General features: G+C 50.0%; 1 protein-coding gene across 8 annotated transcripts in view; it reads right to left on the bottom strand.

The window, feature by feature from the left end:
* Positions 1 to 3,637: 3,637 nt before the first annotated feature.
* Positions 3,638 to 19,021, bottom strand: part of TRRAP (transformation/transcription domain associated protein) — a 118,679-nt gene continuing 103,295 nt past the window's right edge. For 7 of the 8 annotated variants that reach the window (XM_070415073.1, XM_070415070.1, XM_070415069.1 and 4 more), the window contains 9 exons: positions 17,299 to 17,389; positions 15,937 to 16,136; positions 14,951 to 15,212; positions 11,763 to 11,988; positions 10,633 to 10,850; positions 8,588 to 8,772; positions 7,639 to 7,842; positions 7,358 to 7,552; positions 3,638 to 4,679 (listed from right to left, as the gene is read on the bottom strand). In XM_070415073.1, coding sequence (XP_070271174.1) covers positions 4,395 to 4,679; positions 7,358 to 7,552; positions 7,639 to 7,842; positions 8,588 to 8,772; positions 10,633 to 10,850; positions 11,763 to 11,988; positions 14,951 to 15,212; positions 15,937 to 16,136; positions 17,299 to 17,389 — 1,866 coding nt within the window. In that variant the 3' untranslated portion in view covers positions 3,638 to 4,394. The remainder of the gene's footprint in view (positions 4,680 to 7,357; positions 7,553 to 7,638; positions 7,843 to 8,587; positions 8,773 to 10,632; positions 10,851 to 11,762; positions 11,989 to 14,950; positions 15,213 to 15,936; positions 16,137 to 17,298; positions 17,390 to 19,021) is intronic. The other variant, XM_070415076.1, reaches the window with a different exon arrangement.

Raw genomic sequence — 19,021 nt, forward strand, 5'->3', positions numbered from 1 at the left:
AACACTGTTTCTCCTGAGGAGCCAGGGGTCTGAACCCCACATTGAGTTCCCCAACTCTTTTAACACCTGCACCTGAAAGACCAGCCCCCAGAACATGTAGGTTTCAAACCAACAGCTCCAGCCCACGAGACGGCGAGGCACATAATGAACTAAGAAGTGGCTCCGCGGGGCCAGGCGTGCACTTACCTGCCAGCGCTCCCCAAGGTGTGCAGACTTGATGAACAGGCTCCATCTTCAGGCATCAGCGTGGGGCTGAGGGGCAGGCACCCAGCAACACACATCCAGGGCTGCTGGCCTGCAGCACCTCTCCGGCTCCCCCACCCGCCAGGCTCCTCAGCAGGTGGGCGCCTCCCCTCTCAGCTCGGAGGCCCCAGCCCTTGTGCGGCGCCCTTCTCCACACCTGGGCTTAAGCAGGCAATTTGATGCCCATCAGCTGCGTTAAACCGGGAAGGAGCCTCCTCTTACTGGACTCAAGGCTTCACCAACTGTTCTTAAACTATTAGGTCTTATTAAGTCTAGAGATACTGAAAAAAATGATTGAAATAATTATAAAAATCATAAGGAACTGACTTCTGTAGGTTCTGCTGGGAGAGCAGAACAGGGTTTGGTTGGGACTTTAAGTCTAATTGTAGGAATTGGGTGAACATGGCGTCAGCACGGGTCCTGCCCGTTCTCCGGATTCACTTGATCGTCTAGGAAAGACCTGCAGAAGTTCCCGCACATGTCCCAGCGTGTTCGCGGGAGCCGCTTGTTCCTGTGGCTTTGCCCAAGGCCGGCCTTGTTGGCGGGCAGTGTGTCCCTGGGTCAGAGCTGGGGGAGACTCCTGGGGCCAGAGACCCTCCTGGCTCCCTGACCTTTGCCCATTGTTCCACGGACTGCTTCCTCCGAGGTGGGGGCTGCTTTTTTCCCCTAAATGCAAATTGTTACACTGCAAATTGCTAATTTCATTAACCAATGTCACCCCAATTAACTTAATAAAAAATACTCAATTAAGCCCTAGCTGGTTTGGCTCAGTGGGTAGAGCATCAGCCTGCAGATTGAAGGGTCCCGGGTTCAATTCCAGTCAAGGGCACATGCCCTGGGTTATGGGCTCGATCCCCAGTTGGAAGGATGCAGGAGGCAGCCAATCAATGATTCTCATCATTGATGTTTCTCTCTCTCTCTCCCTCTCCCTGCCCCTCTGAAATCAACAACAACAAAAATATATATATATATATATTTTTTTTTTTAATAAAAAATGTTACAGCCCTAGCTGGTTTTGCACAGTGATTAGAGCATCAGCCCACGGACTGAAGGGTCACAGGTTTGATTCTGGTCAAGAGCATGTACCTGGGTTGCAGGCTCAATCTTGGCCCCAGCTGGGGCACCTGCAGGAGGCAGCCAATCGATGTGTCTCTCTCACGTGGATGTTTTGTTTGTCTCTTCCCCTGCTTTCCACTCTCTCTGGAAATCAATGAAAAAATATCCTCGGATCATCTTCATGTCCTTGGCCAGGCGGCCCGGCCTGGTGATGGGGACCATGTCCTCAGCCGTGCCTCTGCGAGCTCCGTGGCCTTGGCCCCAACCCCTCTCCCTCTCCCTTCCTCTCCCTCTAAAATCAATCTCTAAAACCATTTTTTTAAAAAGTTGGTTAGAGCATCATCCTGATACACCAAGGTTGTGGGGGTTCGATGCCCAGTCAGGGCATATGTGGAGGCAACTTATCGATGATCCTCACATTGATGTTTCTCTCTTTCTCTCTCTCCCTCCTTCTCAAAAAATGTAAAAAAAAAAAAATTATATATATATATATATATATATATATATATATATATATATATATTTATAATCACATAACCTTGGGTAAGGATTAAAAAATAAATGTCTATGCTCTGACCAGTTTGTCCTGCGGACTGAAGGGTCCCAGGTTTGATTCTAGTCAAGGGCATGTACCTTGGTTGTGGGCACATCCCCAGTAGGGGGTGTGCAGGAGGCAGCTGATCGATGTTTCTCTCTCATCGATGTTTCTAACTATCTCTCTCCCTTCCTCTCTGTAAAAAATCAATAAAAAATATTTTTTTTAAAAAAATGTCTAATAACAATAGGTAACACCTTGAAATCGTGTTTGGAGAATCAGGGATATACTGTGTGTGGGGGTCCCCCATAAATGAGCCATTTTCCTGACCTTCCTCATCCCTGAGGGCCCAGCTCCCAGCGACGCCATGTTCAGGTGAGGAATTTGAGGTTCACGGTCCTGGAGTCACTGGCTCAGATGCGACTGCGGGTCCTCGATCCTGCCACTTACAGATGGAGCTCAGAAGATCCCCCCGCCCCCACCGGCTGATCAGAGGTTGCTTTTCCTAGGAACCAGAGTCAGTGTGCCTGGGCAGGTGTGGGCAAGCCCTTCTCACCAGTGCACGGACTCGACTCCCTTTACCCAAACGCCATTCCGCAACCATCACGCTGCGCGCTCCTCCCAGAGCACAAGGCACACGGACCCCAGGCTCGCAAAGCCCGAGCACACAGTGAGGACCGGAGCACCTTCTCCCAGCAGCCCGCCGCCAGCATGGCACCTACTAGCTGCCAGTCTGCAGTCACCTGTCATTCTGGATCCAAGACACCTTCTCACAAAGACAACTCTCCAAGTAACTAAAATAGTTTACAACTAGCTCCACAAACAAAGGGAAGAGTCCAGTCGAATGGACACCTGGCCCCCGTGTTCAGGTGGCTCCGTGACTGCTCTGGGACGGTGGGGGAGCTACACACACTGAGCTGCAAGTCCCTTCTCTGTAAAGCAGGGGCTGCCACCTGGCGGCTGCTGGACCGCCTATGTCTGAGGACTGGAGACATACGACCCTAAGGGCACCCGCCGCTGAGGATGAGCTGGCATCCCAGGTACATGGATTATGCTCCTTGGACTGGATTGTGGTGAGATTTGAGTGAACACAGCTGCAGGCTTCACCCCACCCCGGCCTGGGGCACGGGGACTGCCTGGGAGAACCTATAGCCTGAGGCGGCCGAGTCCTGGCCCTGAAGGAGTCCTGGCTGACCACCCCGCGTTGTGTGAACTCTGTCCTCACATAGACGTGGCACTTCCTCCTGGGGCAAGTCCTTCTAAATCCAGAATCGTAATTTTAGGACTAAAGTAGCAACCACCAGCCCTCTGTCCTACTGCATGTTTCTCGTCCTGTGCCATTCCAGCCTCGCCCTCTGCATGCTCCAGGGAGCAACTCCTCAGCTCCATCCACTCCCCACCCGAGGTGCTGACACGCGGGGCGAAGGACAAGGGCTAGCGGAGGTGAGCGCAGGGAGATGCTTCAAACGTGGAAACAGCCCTCCAGGGGGCACAGCGGAGGCCTCGGCACAGGGCGCTGCTGCCTGCGGCCATTTCCCCGCTGCACACACAGGTTGCGGCAGCCTGAAGCATGGAAACAAAGCTGAGAGACACCAGATTCCTGGGCACATCACCGGTCAGGACCAGCATGCCTCGGGGCATCACAAACATGCGCAGCGCCTGCTTCAGACCCGGCTCCAAGCCGAGACCCTACCCAGGAAGGACATGTGGAGCAGGGTGCGCTGGCCGGGAGCACCAGCCACCAGGGGCCAGAGGAACCTCCAGGCACAGGAAACACCTCACAGAAACAGGCATCTTAACACATAAGGGACAACACCTCCTTTTATAAAATATTTATTCTAAAAAAATCACACTGTACAAATTTAGATAGAACATTCTCAATACTCATATTTATAAAAATGGGAACACGGATGAGCTAACAAACTTCTGTTGCTGCTTCTTTTTAAATTAGGAAGAAGTGATTTTTTTTTTTTTCAGGTACAATGATAGTAAGTGTCTAGAAGAATTCAAAGAGCTGGCCGACATAAAGCGGAAGTCACCTGCCGGCTCCCCCGGGGGCTCGGAGGTTCCCAGTGCTGGCCATGCAGCATGGAAGTTTGTGCTGGGGCGAAGCCAGCAGGGTGTGTTCATAATTCCCGTGGCCCTAACCAGGCGGGTTTCTGTGCAGCTGTTACAAAGGTCTGTACAGAGCACGAGCTCCCGCCAGGCGTGACTTCTGAAAGTTAAAAAGGACATTCCGAACCGTTTCCTACAGTTCAGTCTGTCCGCCCGCAGACGGAGGGGCGATGCTTTCACCTACTCCAGGCCAGGGAATCTTGGTTTCCTGAAAGGTTATTTGAAATGCTTCGAGTTTCAGCTCCAGCATTTCAAGTGGCCTCACCTCCATGGCTCAGCTCCCCCTACCCTGACTCACCCTCTTTCTCACACGGCGAGCAGGGACACGACTGTACCGCGGAAGCCCGGAGGACCCAGCATCACATGGACAGGGTAGAGGAGGCGCGGGGAGGCCAGTGCGGGAGCCTGAGCGGCGGCTTTCACCTCTGAGGTGGGAGTGGCCGTGTCACAGCCAGGGGTGCCAGGCGGGGTCCATGCGGCACAGGTTGTCCAGGCTGTTGGCGGCGGCCACCAGGGTGTTCACTTTGCTCTCCCCGCCTTCAAACTGGGCGAGGTTGTGCAGGCGGGTCATGATGGCGGTGACAGCTTTCTGCACCAGGGAGACCAGCTGCTGACTGTCCATGTTCTCGGGCTGCCCGGCGGCCGAGAGAGGAGAAGAGGTGTCCTCCTGTGTCTTTTTGTGCCAAGCGATGATCTCGTCCCGAAGCACAGTTTTCAGGATGCCGTCCACCTGTGCGAGGAGAGAAAGAAACGCTCACGTTCAAGCACGAATGACCAGCGGGCAGCTTCCCACTGAGAGGCAGCTGGGCCCAGCGGGCCTGCCTCCCAGGAGCAGAGGAGTCCGCAGCGGGCTGGGCTCTGCCAACACTGGCTTTCCGTCGGCAAGTGTGGTCTGTGCAAGCCTGGTGGCCACCCGGGGAGTCAGGGCTGAAGAAAGAGGGCACGGGAAGGAGGAGCCCATGTGGCAGCTCTGCTAAGGGCATGGAGCCACTGGAACTGTGTCCTCCACGGAGGTGGTGTCTGGGGTGCGTATGGCAGGAGGGAGAGCGAGTGCCTGGGGCGAGGGGTTGGAGAAGGGGCAGGAAACCAGAGGCAGGACTTCGGTACTGAGATCACCAAGAAAAGACAGAAGGCAATTCAAGAGAGGGACTGACTACGAAGCCTGCACACCTTCCTGAACTGAGATATCCAACAATAACCCACTGTCACAGTCCAAAGAATGCAGAGCGCCCAAGACTGTTCAAAGCAACTTCACACGAACATGTCAATGGTTTTATCTGACGGTATTAGGTGCTAACAGCATGTGTTTTAAAGGAGATTCCCACACAGAATGGTCTGTTTGACTCACTGTAAAGGCATTCACTACATTTAGGCTGTGGAGACATTTTGGCCCCAAGTTTGGAGAAGGCCCAATTTCTTCCCATCTACACCAGCACAGCCTATGCACTGAGCAGCGTGTGGCGTTACTCCAAGCTGTAACAGGCCTTTAAAATAAGGAGCACCTTACTGCCAATAAATCGGCAAGCAACAAGTGCTGGTGAGGATGTGTTCTATTGGTGGGATTGCAAACTGGTGCAGCCACTGTCGTAAATAGTATGGACCTTACTATTTTCCTCAAAACATAATAGATAGATCTACCATATGATCTAACAATTCCATTTCTGGGTATTTATCTGAAGAAATCCAAAACACTAATTCAAAAGTATATATGCACCATTGCATGTATATATGCATATATAGATGTTCACTGTAGCATTATTTACAATAAGCCAGATAGATGATGCAGCCCAAGTGCCACGGATAGACAAGTGGGTAAAAAAGTAGTAGTGCATATATACAGATTATTAGCCACAAAAAAGAATAAAATCTTGCCATTTGCAAAAACAATGATGGACCTAGAATGTATTATGCTAAGTGAAATAAATCGGACAGAGAAAGACAAATACCACAGGATTTCTCTTATATGTGGAATCTAAAAAGCAAACAAAACAGAAACTAACAGATACAAAGGACAAACAGATGATGGCCAGATGGAATGGGGGTTGAGGGGCTGGTGGAAAAGGTGAGAGGATTAAGTAGTACAGACAGGTAGTTACAAAATAGTCACAGGGATGTGCAGTACAGCATAAGGAATATGGCCGATAATATTGTAACTGTGTATGTTGCCAGGAGAGTACTAGACTGATGGGGTGATTGCTTCGTGGGTTATATAAATGTCTAACGGCTATGCTGTACACCTGAAACTCACATAATAGTGCCATTTGTAATTGAAAAATGAATTTAAAAAGTAAATAAGGAGAGACTCTTCCTTTCTAGAGGTTTCAAACTGAATGCCATTCCCAGGAGTTCCCTACATTGGTTTCCAGAGGACAGCCTTTCTGTCTACCCGAGAACTTCACATCTCAAGCCCTAAAGCATAAATGGATAACAGTGAACTGCTATTGACTGCATCAGAGCACCAACTCCTCACCAAGAAGAAACTGAAAGGCCATTTATATTTATTCATGTTCATAAGAGTTCACCACGCCATCCCCAAATCGCCTTCCACACGTCGGATATGTGCAACGGCACCTCAGAAAGACGTGTGGGTATGTGAAGTCCTTGTTCACAATGAAGAGCTTATTCAATAGCTAAAAGCTGTCCTGAGTAAATGTGTTGGGAAAGCAATTAGAGTCTGAAGCCTCCTCTAGGCACAAACTGCTTATCTGAAAAAAAAGAAAAGGAAAAAAGATATGGCAGGTCTCAGAAGTTAAAAAAAAAAACACAGAAAAAGTAAACTGTGTTCTGTCCTCCACTGCGAAGAGACAGGTCCTCCCCTGGCTGTACAACCTCTGACCTGCCACTCCCCTTCCCTGGCTCAGTTTCCCACCTGCACAATTGCTGGGAGAACACGATGCGAATCCATCAGGACAGCCAGTGCAGCGCCAGGAGCCGAGACAGTGCCCGGGATGGCAGACGTGCTGCCGCCCTGTCACGCGGGAGAGCTGTCACACCCGCACGTGGCCCGGGCACCGTGCCACACCTCACATCACTGGGAGTTTACAATGGGGCTCACGTGCCGCATTCATTTAGGCCCCATCTCCACGGCCCTCCAAAGAACACATCTGCTCTTTCAGAGAAAAAAGGTTTGCAAAGCGAGAAACAGAAGGCAGCTATAAAATGGAGTAAACCAAACTGACATGCAGCGCTAACAGTTGGGGGAGGTTACCCAACAAAGGCTCCAGGTTCCTCACCATCCTAACACCTCTTTTTAAAGCCCTTTTCAAGTGAAGGAGCTTCCGCTGTACAGCAACAACACGCCCTCCTAGCTCAGCTCTCCTCCTCACGAGCAGATCAGCACTTCCTGTGGGGTCACACGTGTAGTGCATGACCCCAGCCTGTGCTTTTCGCAGATAACCCATGACCTACCTTAAAGTTTGGCTGAGCAAAGCACCGGGCAACAGCAATCATGGAGGCGGTCAAGGGGCCAGAGACGCCGATGGTGGTCAGAAATTCAGAAATATTGGGCGTGAGGCGAAAAGGAACAGGACGGTTGGCATCTAGGTCTCCAGTCGCGTCGTTTATATCAAAGCGGAAGTAGGCGACATTCAATTTGCCAGTGTCCTAAGTTTCAGAAGGAGGCGTTTTAGAACTTAAACAGCAGAACGCAACATCTAAAGGAGAGGGTCTGACTACTCACACCACACTACCTGGGCGATCTGTAACATCTCGGGGTTGAGCCGATTTAAATGCAGGACGAACTCCGCGAAGCCAATCAGTGCGAGCTGGATGGTGAGCATCTTCCGGAACGTCCAGTAGTCTGTGGCGTTGGGGAAGGTGTGCAGAGCCCACTCCTTCAGCATGCTGCGCGGCACCATGTTGCTCTGCACTTCCTTGAGGATGTCTCGAAGGACCTGAAATGACATGCCACCCCATGACTCTCCCATCCAACTCACTTACTCTTCTCCTCAAAAGGAAAACTCTCAAATTGTAACTTCTTACGTGGCACCAGTAGAGCTAATTTTGTCAACAACATGTGCAGTGTCCTCTGGCTGCTCGGGGGATGCACAGATTGGTCGGTTTCCCCCGCCCCCAGGGATCCACCTGTGGTGCTCTGAGCAACAATGGAGCCGTCTACTAGTAAATAAAGCCCTGGTGCATGAGGTGTTCCTGGGCTTGCCACTTCCTGTGTTTCAGGAAGCACGGAGAGCACAGAGCACATTACCTGATGCCCCGCAGCAGCCCTGATAAACATGAACACCACTCAGAAGAGGTTTGGCTGCCAGGAGTTCGCAGTAAAGTTATTTTTAAAATTCTAGCTCCTGAGCTGCTTTGTAAATGCAGGTAAAGAACTAGGAACCTCTCCAAGGTTGAAAACTTACCTTTTTTCCTGTTATAACAACCAATCTGCAGCAAATGTCACTCAGTGGACCTCTCGTTTCTACCAACTCACAGGTCCAAAACGGAACCTCTCACCCACCCCACAACACACACACGCACACACGCACACACACAATGCTCATACTCTCTCAAACACATATACACACACACATGTGCACACACACTATTCTGAGCACACTTGTCATGGAAGCAGAAAGCAGCCGTTTCTGAGGCCTCGGGTGGCAGCTCGAACGAAGCCTGACTGTCCTGAGTTAGTACCTGGTGGCTGGCTTGCGTCCCACGCGCCTGCACCGTGGCCAGCCTGTCGTAGTAGCGGGAAATGGGGTTGTCATGCTCGATGCCCTTCTTGGCACAGCGCTGCTTGTAGATCTCCACGAGGGAAAGAGAAGAGGGGTTGTCTTCCACGAGGCGCATCTGTGGAGACACCGCCACAACTCGCGGAACTGAGGAGAAAGGGGAGAGAAACGGGACAGCTGAGAGAGCATCACCACAGGCCTGCACTCGCTTCAGCCTCGATGTCCTGAGCAGAGGAAGTGGGGCAAATGGGCAAAGCTGGAAGGACGCTGAGCACACACCACGTACTGATGTAGCACACGTGGCACAGAGCTCAATCGACTGGCGACGGAGCCTGAGCTGCCATTACCCTGTGTTTAAGACACAGAGGGACAGAAATGCTTTAGAAGGCAACCTTTAAAAACCGTAAAGAGCCCAGCTCACCTATAAGCATCGACCTATGAACCAGGAGGTCACGGTTTGACTCCCAGTCAGGGCACATGCCTGGTTTGCAGGCTCAATCCCCAGTGCGGGGTGTGCAGGAGTCAGCTGGTCAGTGATTCTCTCTCATCACTGATGTTTCTCTCTCTCTCTCTCTCCCTCTCCTTTCCCCTCTCTGAAATCAATAAAAAACATATTTAAAAAAGAGAAAAAAAACACACAAAACAATAAAGAGGCTCTGCCAAACGCACTGGTGCTGCTGAGCAGCTGAGCAGCAGCTGTGAGCCTGTGCCCATCGCCAGGCCCTGTGACCACCTGCCTGTGGACTGCCTGCTAATGGACAAAGTCATTGTGGTCTACTGTCAGATAAACCACAGCTTCTGGTTTGCTTCCATGGCTTCAATCCATAAAGAAATCCAAAGGATGCCAGGGCGCATATATATATGTGGGCTGGCACTTGGTGGTAGTCAAGAGTTTGTATCTTTGGCCCTGGCTGGTGTGCTCTGTGGTTAGAGCACCGGCCAGTGCACCAAAGGGTACAGATTTGATTCCTGGTCAAGAGCACGGACCTGGGTTGCAGGTTTGATCCCCAGCCCTGGTCACAGCACTTGCAGGAAGCAACCAATCAATGTGTCTCTCTAACATTGATGTCTCTCTCCCTCTCTCCCTGATCCTCTTTCTTCCTCCCTGCAACTGTCTCTCTAAAAATCAATAGAAAAAAATATCCTCAGGTGAAGATTTATAAAAAGAAGTTTGTATCTTTGGAAAAAGAGCAATCTATTACCCACAGCCGGGATCAACACTACGATCACATGACACGGTGTAAACATGCACATAGCTCTCCACGGACTTGTTTCTCAATCTACTTCTTATTTGGGCTATAATACGTTTAAAGGTAAGAAATTTTAGGTCAAATTGGGTTAGATTTCACCTTAGCTATCAGAAGAAAGTTCCATATACTATGTACTGCGATGGACTCCTAGCCTTGGATTTAATACTAAAATGACTTGACAATGGCTTTCTTCTCTGGGTGGGATGGAAGGTGTCTCATCTGTTCCCATTACAGACAGAAACAGGTCACTCATGAGCCACCCAGGACACCTCAGTTATGGAAAGACCTCACTCAGATGCTGCCACCTGACCAAGATCCCTGCCACCCGAGTCTTGTGTTTCACTCGCTGAAGGCAAGCTCGGGCCGTGCCCACGTCCTGCAGCAAGTGGCCCAGGAGTTCAGAGGCCTCGCTTCACAATCAAGTATGCTGGTAACAGACCCATAACAAGCCCTCCACTCAGCCCAGGTTTCACCAGAGCATGGGGGCTCCTGGGGGCGTCAAGGTGGCAGGGGGCACAGACCTAGCACCTCCATTCCCAAATACTTGTCAGAGCACCCACCTTGCAGTGAGGAGCCTAAAGGCTGGGGTGGGGGCTTCTCCAGGGCAGGGGTCCTGTCGAGGGACTGGCTCCTCCTTGCAAGGCCTGCCCTCTTGGCGTAGCTCAGTGCTTCTCAGTGCTGACACACGGCACATGGGAAAGCCCTGACAGGCTGGCTACAGCGCACTGCTAGGGAGCCCCAAGTGCGGCCCTCCTACCTGTGAAAAATAAGTGCCTCTTTGTGGTTTCCTTTCTCTTCTCTAAGCAGGGGTTCAGCAGGCGAAGCAGCTGCAGCACGCGCTCCTCCCTCCGCGACTCTGTCAGGCAGGCGTCGTTCATGACCAGGTACGGGTAGATCTTGCCGTTGTGCCCGCGGATGTACAGCCTCCTGGCTGCGGTGTTGTGCTTCTGCACAATTTCCACCCTGGGCATAAACCTACCGGAACACACAAACGCTCTCAGTCTCAATTTCCAATCCTTTCCTTGGAGAAGAAAAGGGAGCTTTCCAAAAGCACTGGTAGAACTGTCATGGGAATTAAGACGAGTAGTTACCACATTTGTTCACTCACACCCCACCCTTGTTCTGACAAGGTGTAAATAGTGCAATTATATCAAAAACCAGGGAGAAACCACGGCAGAGGGAAAACAAAAAGCAGAAAGATGAAGCTGGAGCTTCAAAAGAATCAAACCAGGGGTCCGACTCCAGGAGCTAGCTGTGGGTCGCTGCTCTGGCCCTGAGCACCGCAGCGGCACGGGGAGGGCCCAGCTCCGGCCTCTGGGGGAGGGATGGCCCTGCCTGGCACACGCAGGTGCCCCAAGGAGCAAGCGAGGGACTGACACACCCCTGCCCTCACCTCCTCACCCTGGGCCTCGGCCCCGATACAGGTCAGAGAGGAGGGCGCTGGCCAGGCCCCAGGCAGGTCTGGGGGAAGGAAAACTGAATTCTGACAGTGGAAAAGTAGAGCTCTGTGTCTGAGTTAGAAATAACAGGAAGCACCTGACTATTTGTTAAGGGAGCCTCTCCACAGAACTCTTTACGTTTCAAATGAGATGCAACACACTCCACTGCATTCCACTGCATCTGGTGCTATTTGAACACTGGGCTGTAAGTGTGAACAAAGACACGGGAACTTTATTTCGTCAAGTTCTATGGGGAGTCGGAAAAGCTTCTTTGGAAGCAAATACAAACTTGACTCAAACAAGACATTGAAGCCATCAATCAGACCCTTTCAGGGCTGGTCACTGAAATCCTAGGACAGTCTTGTTTTCTGAGCGCCGCACCAGGCCTGCCTGCAGGCCTCTGTGGGCAGGGGATGTGCCATGATCGAGCCAGGCCCCGCTCACTCACCGAGCGATCTTGATATAATAGTGCGTCGGCTTTGGCATCAGGAACTCCCCTGGGATTTCCACTTCAGCTGTCTGCGCGGAGAAATTGCTCAAAAACCGACACTTTTCTTCTATGAGGAAGAATTTTGGAAGTTGCTTGGTTTTGGCCTCCAGAATTTTGATCCACTTTTTCAATTTGGAAATGAGGTTATGAAGCTTCATGGATCCTGGAACACTGAAGTCAAAATCTTCAAGATAAAACAGGAATAAGCATTTCAGTCATCGGGCTCTTCCAATGCATCCCAAGCCACTGCACTGCGCCTCCCCGCTGGGAACAGTCTGCATCAAGCCCCAGAAGCCCTCTTGCTCTTTCTCGTGGAAATTGGGGCCTGAGACAGAGCGAAGCCCTTGGTGTGGCCGGCTCTCCAGTGCCACACGGACCTCACCCCAATCATGACCTGTCCTCTTCAGGAAGGATGGGGGGACCCCAGGGGACCCCTGCATAAATGTCTCAGCATGGAGCCCCCCCATCACCACTAAAAGGTGCCAGAAGCCTGCCTGCCACCACTAGAGGTCACCTCAGGCCTGTGTGAACACGAACACAGCACCAGGCGGCCCGAAGGAGACAATAACCAGGAGGAGAACGAGTTATACATCAGTTCCTCAGAAGGAATGAAGGCAAGAAATCAAAATGACAGAAATGCAAAACATGCACTTTTCACTTAAGCAAAAACACTCTGGTTCTCAGAGTTTATTAAGACTCAATAATAAGAGGTCAATTAGCCCTAACCGGTTTGGCTCAGTGGATAGAGCGTCAGCCTGCAGACTGAAGGGTCCCAGGTTCGATTCCAGTCAAGGGCATGTACCTTGGTTGCGGGCACATCCCCAGTAGGGGGTGTGCAGGAAGCAGCTGATCAATGTTTCTCTCTCATCAATGTTTCTAACTCTCTATCCCTCTCTATCCCTCTCCCTTTCTCTCTGTAAAAAAACAATAAAATATATATTAAAAAAAAAGAGAGACATCAATTCATGGACAGTGGTGGAGGGGGTTCTCGACACCCTAACTTGCCAGAGCCCAAAGGTCAGGAAAGCCAACGATTTCTGCTGGAAACGGGTCCGTGAGAGCCACGGGGAGGCACTGTCCGCGTGCTGACAAGGACCGATGGATCCTGAGGGCAAACGAGGCGGCCGGTGACGGCAGAGGCACCTTCACACACAAGCAGGAGGCAGCGAGGGTGCCAAGTCTCTCCAAGCCTCTCCCAAACACTCTCCTCTGCCCAGTTAGGTCATGTGGGGTGAGCCGGGCTGCCCTTCACTCTGGGGGAATGTGATGGGCTGTTTCTAACTTCCTCCCACCGCCTTACAGACGAACACAGCGCTGGAACAGAGACGGTCTTCCCCAGCGCAATGAGCAGAGCGACCGGAGGCCTCTGTGCCAGGGCCTGAAACTCACTGCAGTTAAGGTGGCTCAGAGCCTGACAGCCTCCTTTAAGTTCTTCTCTCCCCCTACCCCCCAAATCCAGAAGACTTGTCCCATTTCACATCTTTATTTCAGACTGCAATTGATTTAATAATCTGGAATTTTAAGATGAAGACATACTGAATATCACCTCTTTTAAGTAAAATAGGACAGCTTCCATGAACTCGACCTCAAACCCTTCCTTTCCTAGAGAAGGATGGCAGACCACACGTCACACGGACTTTACAGAGAAAATCTAAGAGGATGGGAGCCCTTCAGTGTAAAAGCTCTGAGAGGGCAGGACTCTTATTTTTCAGAGAGCACTTTCCTCCAGGGGTTGGTTCTTCAGAGGAAGCTCTCAGCCGTATGCCCAGCTCACACCTCGAGAGCGGGACACCAGCCCAGGGCGCCCGGAGTGATGATGGGACAACACACGCTGGGCTTCCCATGGGCCTCAGGTCAGTCCTGCCTACAGCTACACAGTGTCCTTTGCAATTAGTGGGGCAAATAGTTCCTTTTATATATATCACTGCAACCTACTTTACAGATATACATGTTTTAACTATGCTCTCTGAGATATAAATCTTTTAAAAAGATACTTAAATATGTAAAAAATGTGAACCATTTATTCTATGGTTTAACATGTCAATTAAGAAAGGATTTCTTGTTGTTTGTTAATCCTCAACCCAAGGATATTTTTTCCATTGATTTTTAGAGAGAGTGGAAGGGAGGAGGGGAGAAAGAAAAAAAACATCAATGTGGGAAAGACACATTGATTGGTTGCCTCCCGCACGTGCTCCGACTGGGGCCAGGGATCAAACCTTCAATCCAGGTATGTGCCCTTGACTGGGAATCAAACCCACAACCCTTCAGTGCACGGCCAACACTCTAACCACTGAGCACCACTGGCAGGACAAGAAAGAATGCTTTAAAGATGGTTACAAAAACAATAATTAAGCTGAAATGTTTCTTTTGGCTTTGGGAAATTTTACCAGGCAAGTCTTGTTTTCGTGTAATAATCACTCATGGGTTGACACTCAGGACTTACAAGCCTGCAGAAGTTCACCAGTCTGGGACTGGTGCTCCCGGGGGGGAGAGCCCACCCCAGACGAGTGGGAAGGAGGCAGAGCAGATTGGGAACGAATGCTCTGAGATCCAGGGGACGAATACCTGCACGTGCTGAGGGACAAGGACCCCAATCTGACAGATGGAGACAGGCTAAGGGACATTGGACATTTACCTCAGATCACGCAGAACATGGTGGAGCCAGAACTCATGCTCCCACAGGTCTGGGAAAATGCATGAATCTGAACCTGAACAACCTCCCTATCACTGTCCACCAGAATGCCTACCAGTGTGAACTTTACTTGTCACCCTGAGCCTTGCACCTTTGAGTCTCACTGTTGAGTTTTCCCATAAAGACCAAGTGGAGGGAGGGATCAAGGATCAGGAGAAGGGTCTGCCTGAAACCATCCTACTTCTAACCCCAGAGGTGGAGCCTGGTGCTCTGGCTCCAAACCACAACCCTTCACTGGAAAGAAGAACATGCAGTTGCAGGCTGGTGAGCCTTAAGCTTTCTTGTGATGAGTCTAAACATTATAACCAGCTCACCCAGTATAGTGACAAGACAATTAATGAAAAATGAACAAATAAAAATAAAATGAATGAATGCAATCATCTTCTATGCTAAAGCCCAAGGAAAGACAGTGCGTGGAACGTTCCCAGTGCAGGAAGAACAGAGTGAGACTCACCGGTGGTGAACTGGCCCTTCAGCTTCTGGAAGACAGGGTCCTGTGCAGTGGCCTGTGCCCGCCTGGCTAGAGACTCGGAGGCCGCGCTGGAGAACATGGTGGAGACGTTGGAGACGTTCTCCAGGCCCACCCCGAACGTGCTCACCAGCTTCTTGACGAAGTTCAGTGTGTGGGGGGTGATTTTGGCATCGGACACCGCTCCGCTTTTCTCAAATGCGACAGAGTAGCATTTTGCCAGGCCCTGTTGGAGCTGCCTGAGAACCTAGTGGAAAGAGACCAAACCCCATTCACAAAAGAGAGCTCTTGATTCGAGCAGCTACCCCACCACCTCCAGGGCGATTTCTGTGGCACAGTCGGTGTAAAATCATGTGAGCTCCACACAGTGAGCTGTGTTTTTAACAATGCGGAGTGTCCTGAACATTTAAAAAAAAACAAAACAAAAAACACTTTTTGAGTCATGTCCATCCCCTTCAGTTGATTAACCACGGGAAAACCTCATTCGGATGCTGTGTCACTGCCGCACGTCTGTGTGTGCACACAAAAGAACACTGTGATAACAGCTAGAAAAATACCTGGACAATCAAGGCTGATTATCTTATCATCAGTACAAAACACCACTGAGGGGTGGCCCGCTGCTGAGAAGGTCACTGAAGAACCACCTTCTGCCTCTGGGGATTACTGCGGTCAGTTACCTACACCACCGTGCCTGCTCGCACCCGCCACTGCCGCCTGGCAATTCATGGCATTTAAGTGACTAGGCTCATATGAATAAGCAAAGTAAGCACTGTGAGGGCAGAAGGTTTTCTCAATTTCACCCTCATTTGAAATCTCCCACTTCAAATAGTTAAGGCCACACTAGTGCGCAGACATTAACTCTTTGCCAACTCTATCATTCAACTCAACAACAAACATGACCAGGCAGCTAAACTGACCATCAAGTGGCCACAAAAGCATGTGGAACGACATTCAAGATCACATCCACGTACCTCTTCGTGCCAGTTTTCTCGGAACCAGACCATCTGATCGACGATGCCTTCCAGGGAAGACAGAAGGGTTGGGTGCAGTTCCCGCTGCATGTGCATGATTCGGCTGCAGCGCCACATGGGTGCTGTTGCTCTTATGGGCCCTGGATCTGATGCAGAATGGGACTGGTTACCCACTGAACTTGGCTGCTGCTGTCCAGAATCTGAGAGCAACACACACAACGCCAATGTCAGCGCAAAACTGACCGATGCTAGAGCTTGGTGCTCTAGAGGACCCACCGGCCAAAGGAACACTGGTTCCTGCCGATGCTGACACACGAGACGTTTCCCCAGGACTATGTGGGAGGATACCTGGTTCTCAGGAGAGGTGCTCTGAGGGACTCGGCACAGAGAATGTGACTGTCTACAACCTGGCCTCAACTGGCTCAGCAGAGCGCATCCATGCTGGTAAGAAAGCAAACGTGGCAGCATGCTGGCTGGGGAGTCTGTGAGGCCGCACAAGTGTGCACTGTCCTCCCTCTTTTAACTTGACTCTAAGTATAAACATTTTTGTTTACAATACATGCCTCGTACTGTAGCTCAAGAGTAGTTAACAAGCAAGTCTACATTCTTCACCCGGGAAAGCCAAACCACACATAAAGCGGTATTTTTGAAAAATATCATCACTTGCTACATGAGAAATGTTATTAAAACCCACGAGCCCCATTTACCTAAGCTTCAGCTCACTTAGAATAAAAACATCTTAGTTTTCAAATGATCAACACATGAATCTACCGAGGTGGGCCAGGAGGTCAGGGCAGAAGTGTGCTGTGCAACCTCCGACCCACCCAGCTCGCTGGCAGGCGATGCTGCTGAGAAAGACTCTGGTCTCGCAGCATGCAAGTCTGGGTAGTAAAAATATTCTGAAGCAAACGATCCTTTAATTGTTTAAAAGCAGCATGCTTAGTGGGCAACTGGAACCATCAAATAAGTTATTTCTTTTTATACAGCGACTACTCAATATAGATTTAAAACCTTATAGTAACTAACATTTATACTGCTTACCAGGATGTAGTTATACTAATTAGGTAAGTTACTTGTAATTATCTATAGCTAAAAATTTCATCTATGATTTCTACTTAAGGATCAAATCACTCAGGTAAATGGACACCCAATTACATTATGGTAAAGAAGAACCATAAATTTCACTCAAGAGGATCAGGCTCTGGTTCTGGTCCCAAAATATTCTCTCTCTCACTGGCTAAAGAATGGCCCATGTGCTAGGAAGTCTGCTGTGGGGCAGGCGTGTCCACAGCCGACTGGATGGGAATGCCCCGTGGAACAAGCCCTCCACAGCCTGGCCAGCTGGCCCCACCCGAGACATACCACTCTTGTAGCGTTCCCGCTGCTCTATTTTCAGAGTCAGGTACAGGGTCCGGATGGGAAAGTAGACTGCCTGGGGATACACGCGTCCGACCTGCTCAGAGACAAGGAGTAATGAAGAACACTGCTCACTGTTCTTCTGGATGAAGACATTTTGTATCAAAATAACTAATATAAATCAAAAATGGGTGGCTGGTCTACATTTGGACCAAGGAAGCAAATACTGACTAATAGATGAGGCCAGATTAAACAGCAGGTAAAACATCCAGTTTAGCTTTAAAGACCCAGGAAAGATCAACACGGTGCATGCATTTCAGCAGTTCTGCATGGGGACCATTAATGACACAGAAACCATACTTTCACTTGATTCAGTAAGTGAATAAGTCCCTGAAACTCATTCAGGCAACCAAAGGAAAACACCAAAAGACACCAACCAATCAGCCTTCTATTTGGCACAGTTCACGGGAAGTGTGAAATGGTTCTAGCTGACAATTAGGCTTATCAGTGAATAACTTTACTCTGCGTAACTGTAGCAAGGAGGAGATTTAAAGTTTTCTATTTACAGTTAGAAAAACCAGTTTTATCAAATTGGGGTTACAGGGCTCCTTCAAAGAGCTGAGTAGATATTATCTCACTCTACCACAGCCACGGGGTGGTTCGGCTAATGTACATTAAGAGATGTTCCACGAGTGGTAATACACATAGACCGAATCTACATCCTGAGAGATAAACCCCAAGCAAAATGCCAGTTTCCAGAAACATAGCTACCTCCTCTCAAGGAAAAAATAAAACCATTTCTGGGTAAAAAACAGATGATGCACCACATGTAAAAAGCCAAGTAAACTGACAAAATGATGAGTGGCGTGTTCCTAAGTGCTTGGTGACGATGCTCCTCATTCATGAAAAGTTACATGACTATCCTATATAATAAAAGCCTAATATGCTAAGTGTCCGGTCAACCAGTCGGCCTTTCAACCAATCAAGGCATAATATGCTAATGATATGCTAAGGCCACTCAACTGGTCGCTATGATGTGCACTGACCACCAGGGGGCAGATGCTCTGACCAGTAGGTTAGCTTGCTGCTGGGGTCTGGCTGATCAGGACTGAGCAAGAAGGGCCGGACACGCCCTGGAGCCCTCCCGCGGTCCCTCCCCTGCTGGCCAACCTCCTGCGTTTCTCCCCGGCCCTGATCATGCTCCAGTGGGTTCCCTCGGCCTGGCCTGCACCTCTCAATATCCGGAACCCCTTGAGGGATGTCGGAGAGCCGGTTTTGGCCCAATCCTGCAGGCCAGGCCGAGGGACCTCACTAGTGCACGAATTCGTGCACTAGGCCTCTAGTAATTTTATAAAAGGAAGCACAAAGGGACTATATTCCAGACTGAGGTATCGTTAAGTTTCTACTGTTTGGGTCCTTCCCCTAATGTTTTCTCAGGATAGGAACATTCTGGAACCATTCTTAAATAATGGTAATGAAAGCCATTTGCCCGATGCCCTGTCACCAACCTTAGTGCACCCAACTTTAATTCTCTAACAGCCACAGCCAAACAACTCTACCAAGGGCAACAACCTCCACATGCATGGGAGAGTTTTACTCTGAAGGGAAGCTCTGAAGACCTCCTGGCACAGACAGGAAATCTGTTATAAAACAGCAATCAGACACACATTTCACTGTGACCAGCTCTCAGAGTACTCACTAGTAATCTTACATTTTAAGAGAATCGTTA

The sequence above is a fragment of the Myotis yumanensis genome, unplaced genomic scaffold, assembly GCF_028538775.1.
Source record: "Myotis yumanensis isolate MYYU_CA2020_CCGP unplaced genomic scaffold, mMyoYum1.0.hap1 SCAF_5, whole genome shotgun sequence".
Classification (NCBI taxonomy): domain Eukaryota; kingdom Metazoa; phylum Chordata; class Mammalia; order Chiroptera; family Vespertilionidae; genus Myotis; species Myotis yumanensis.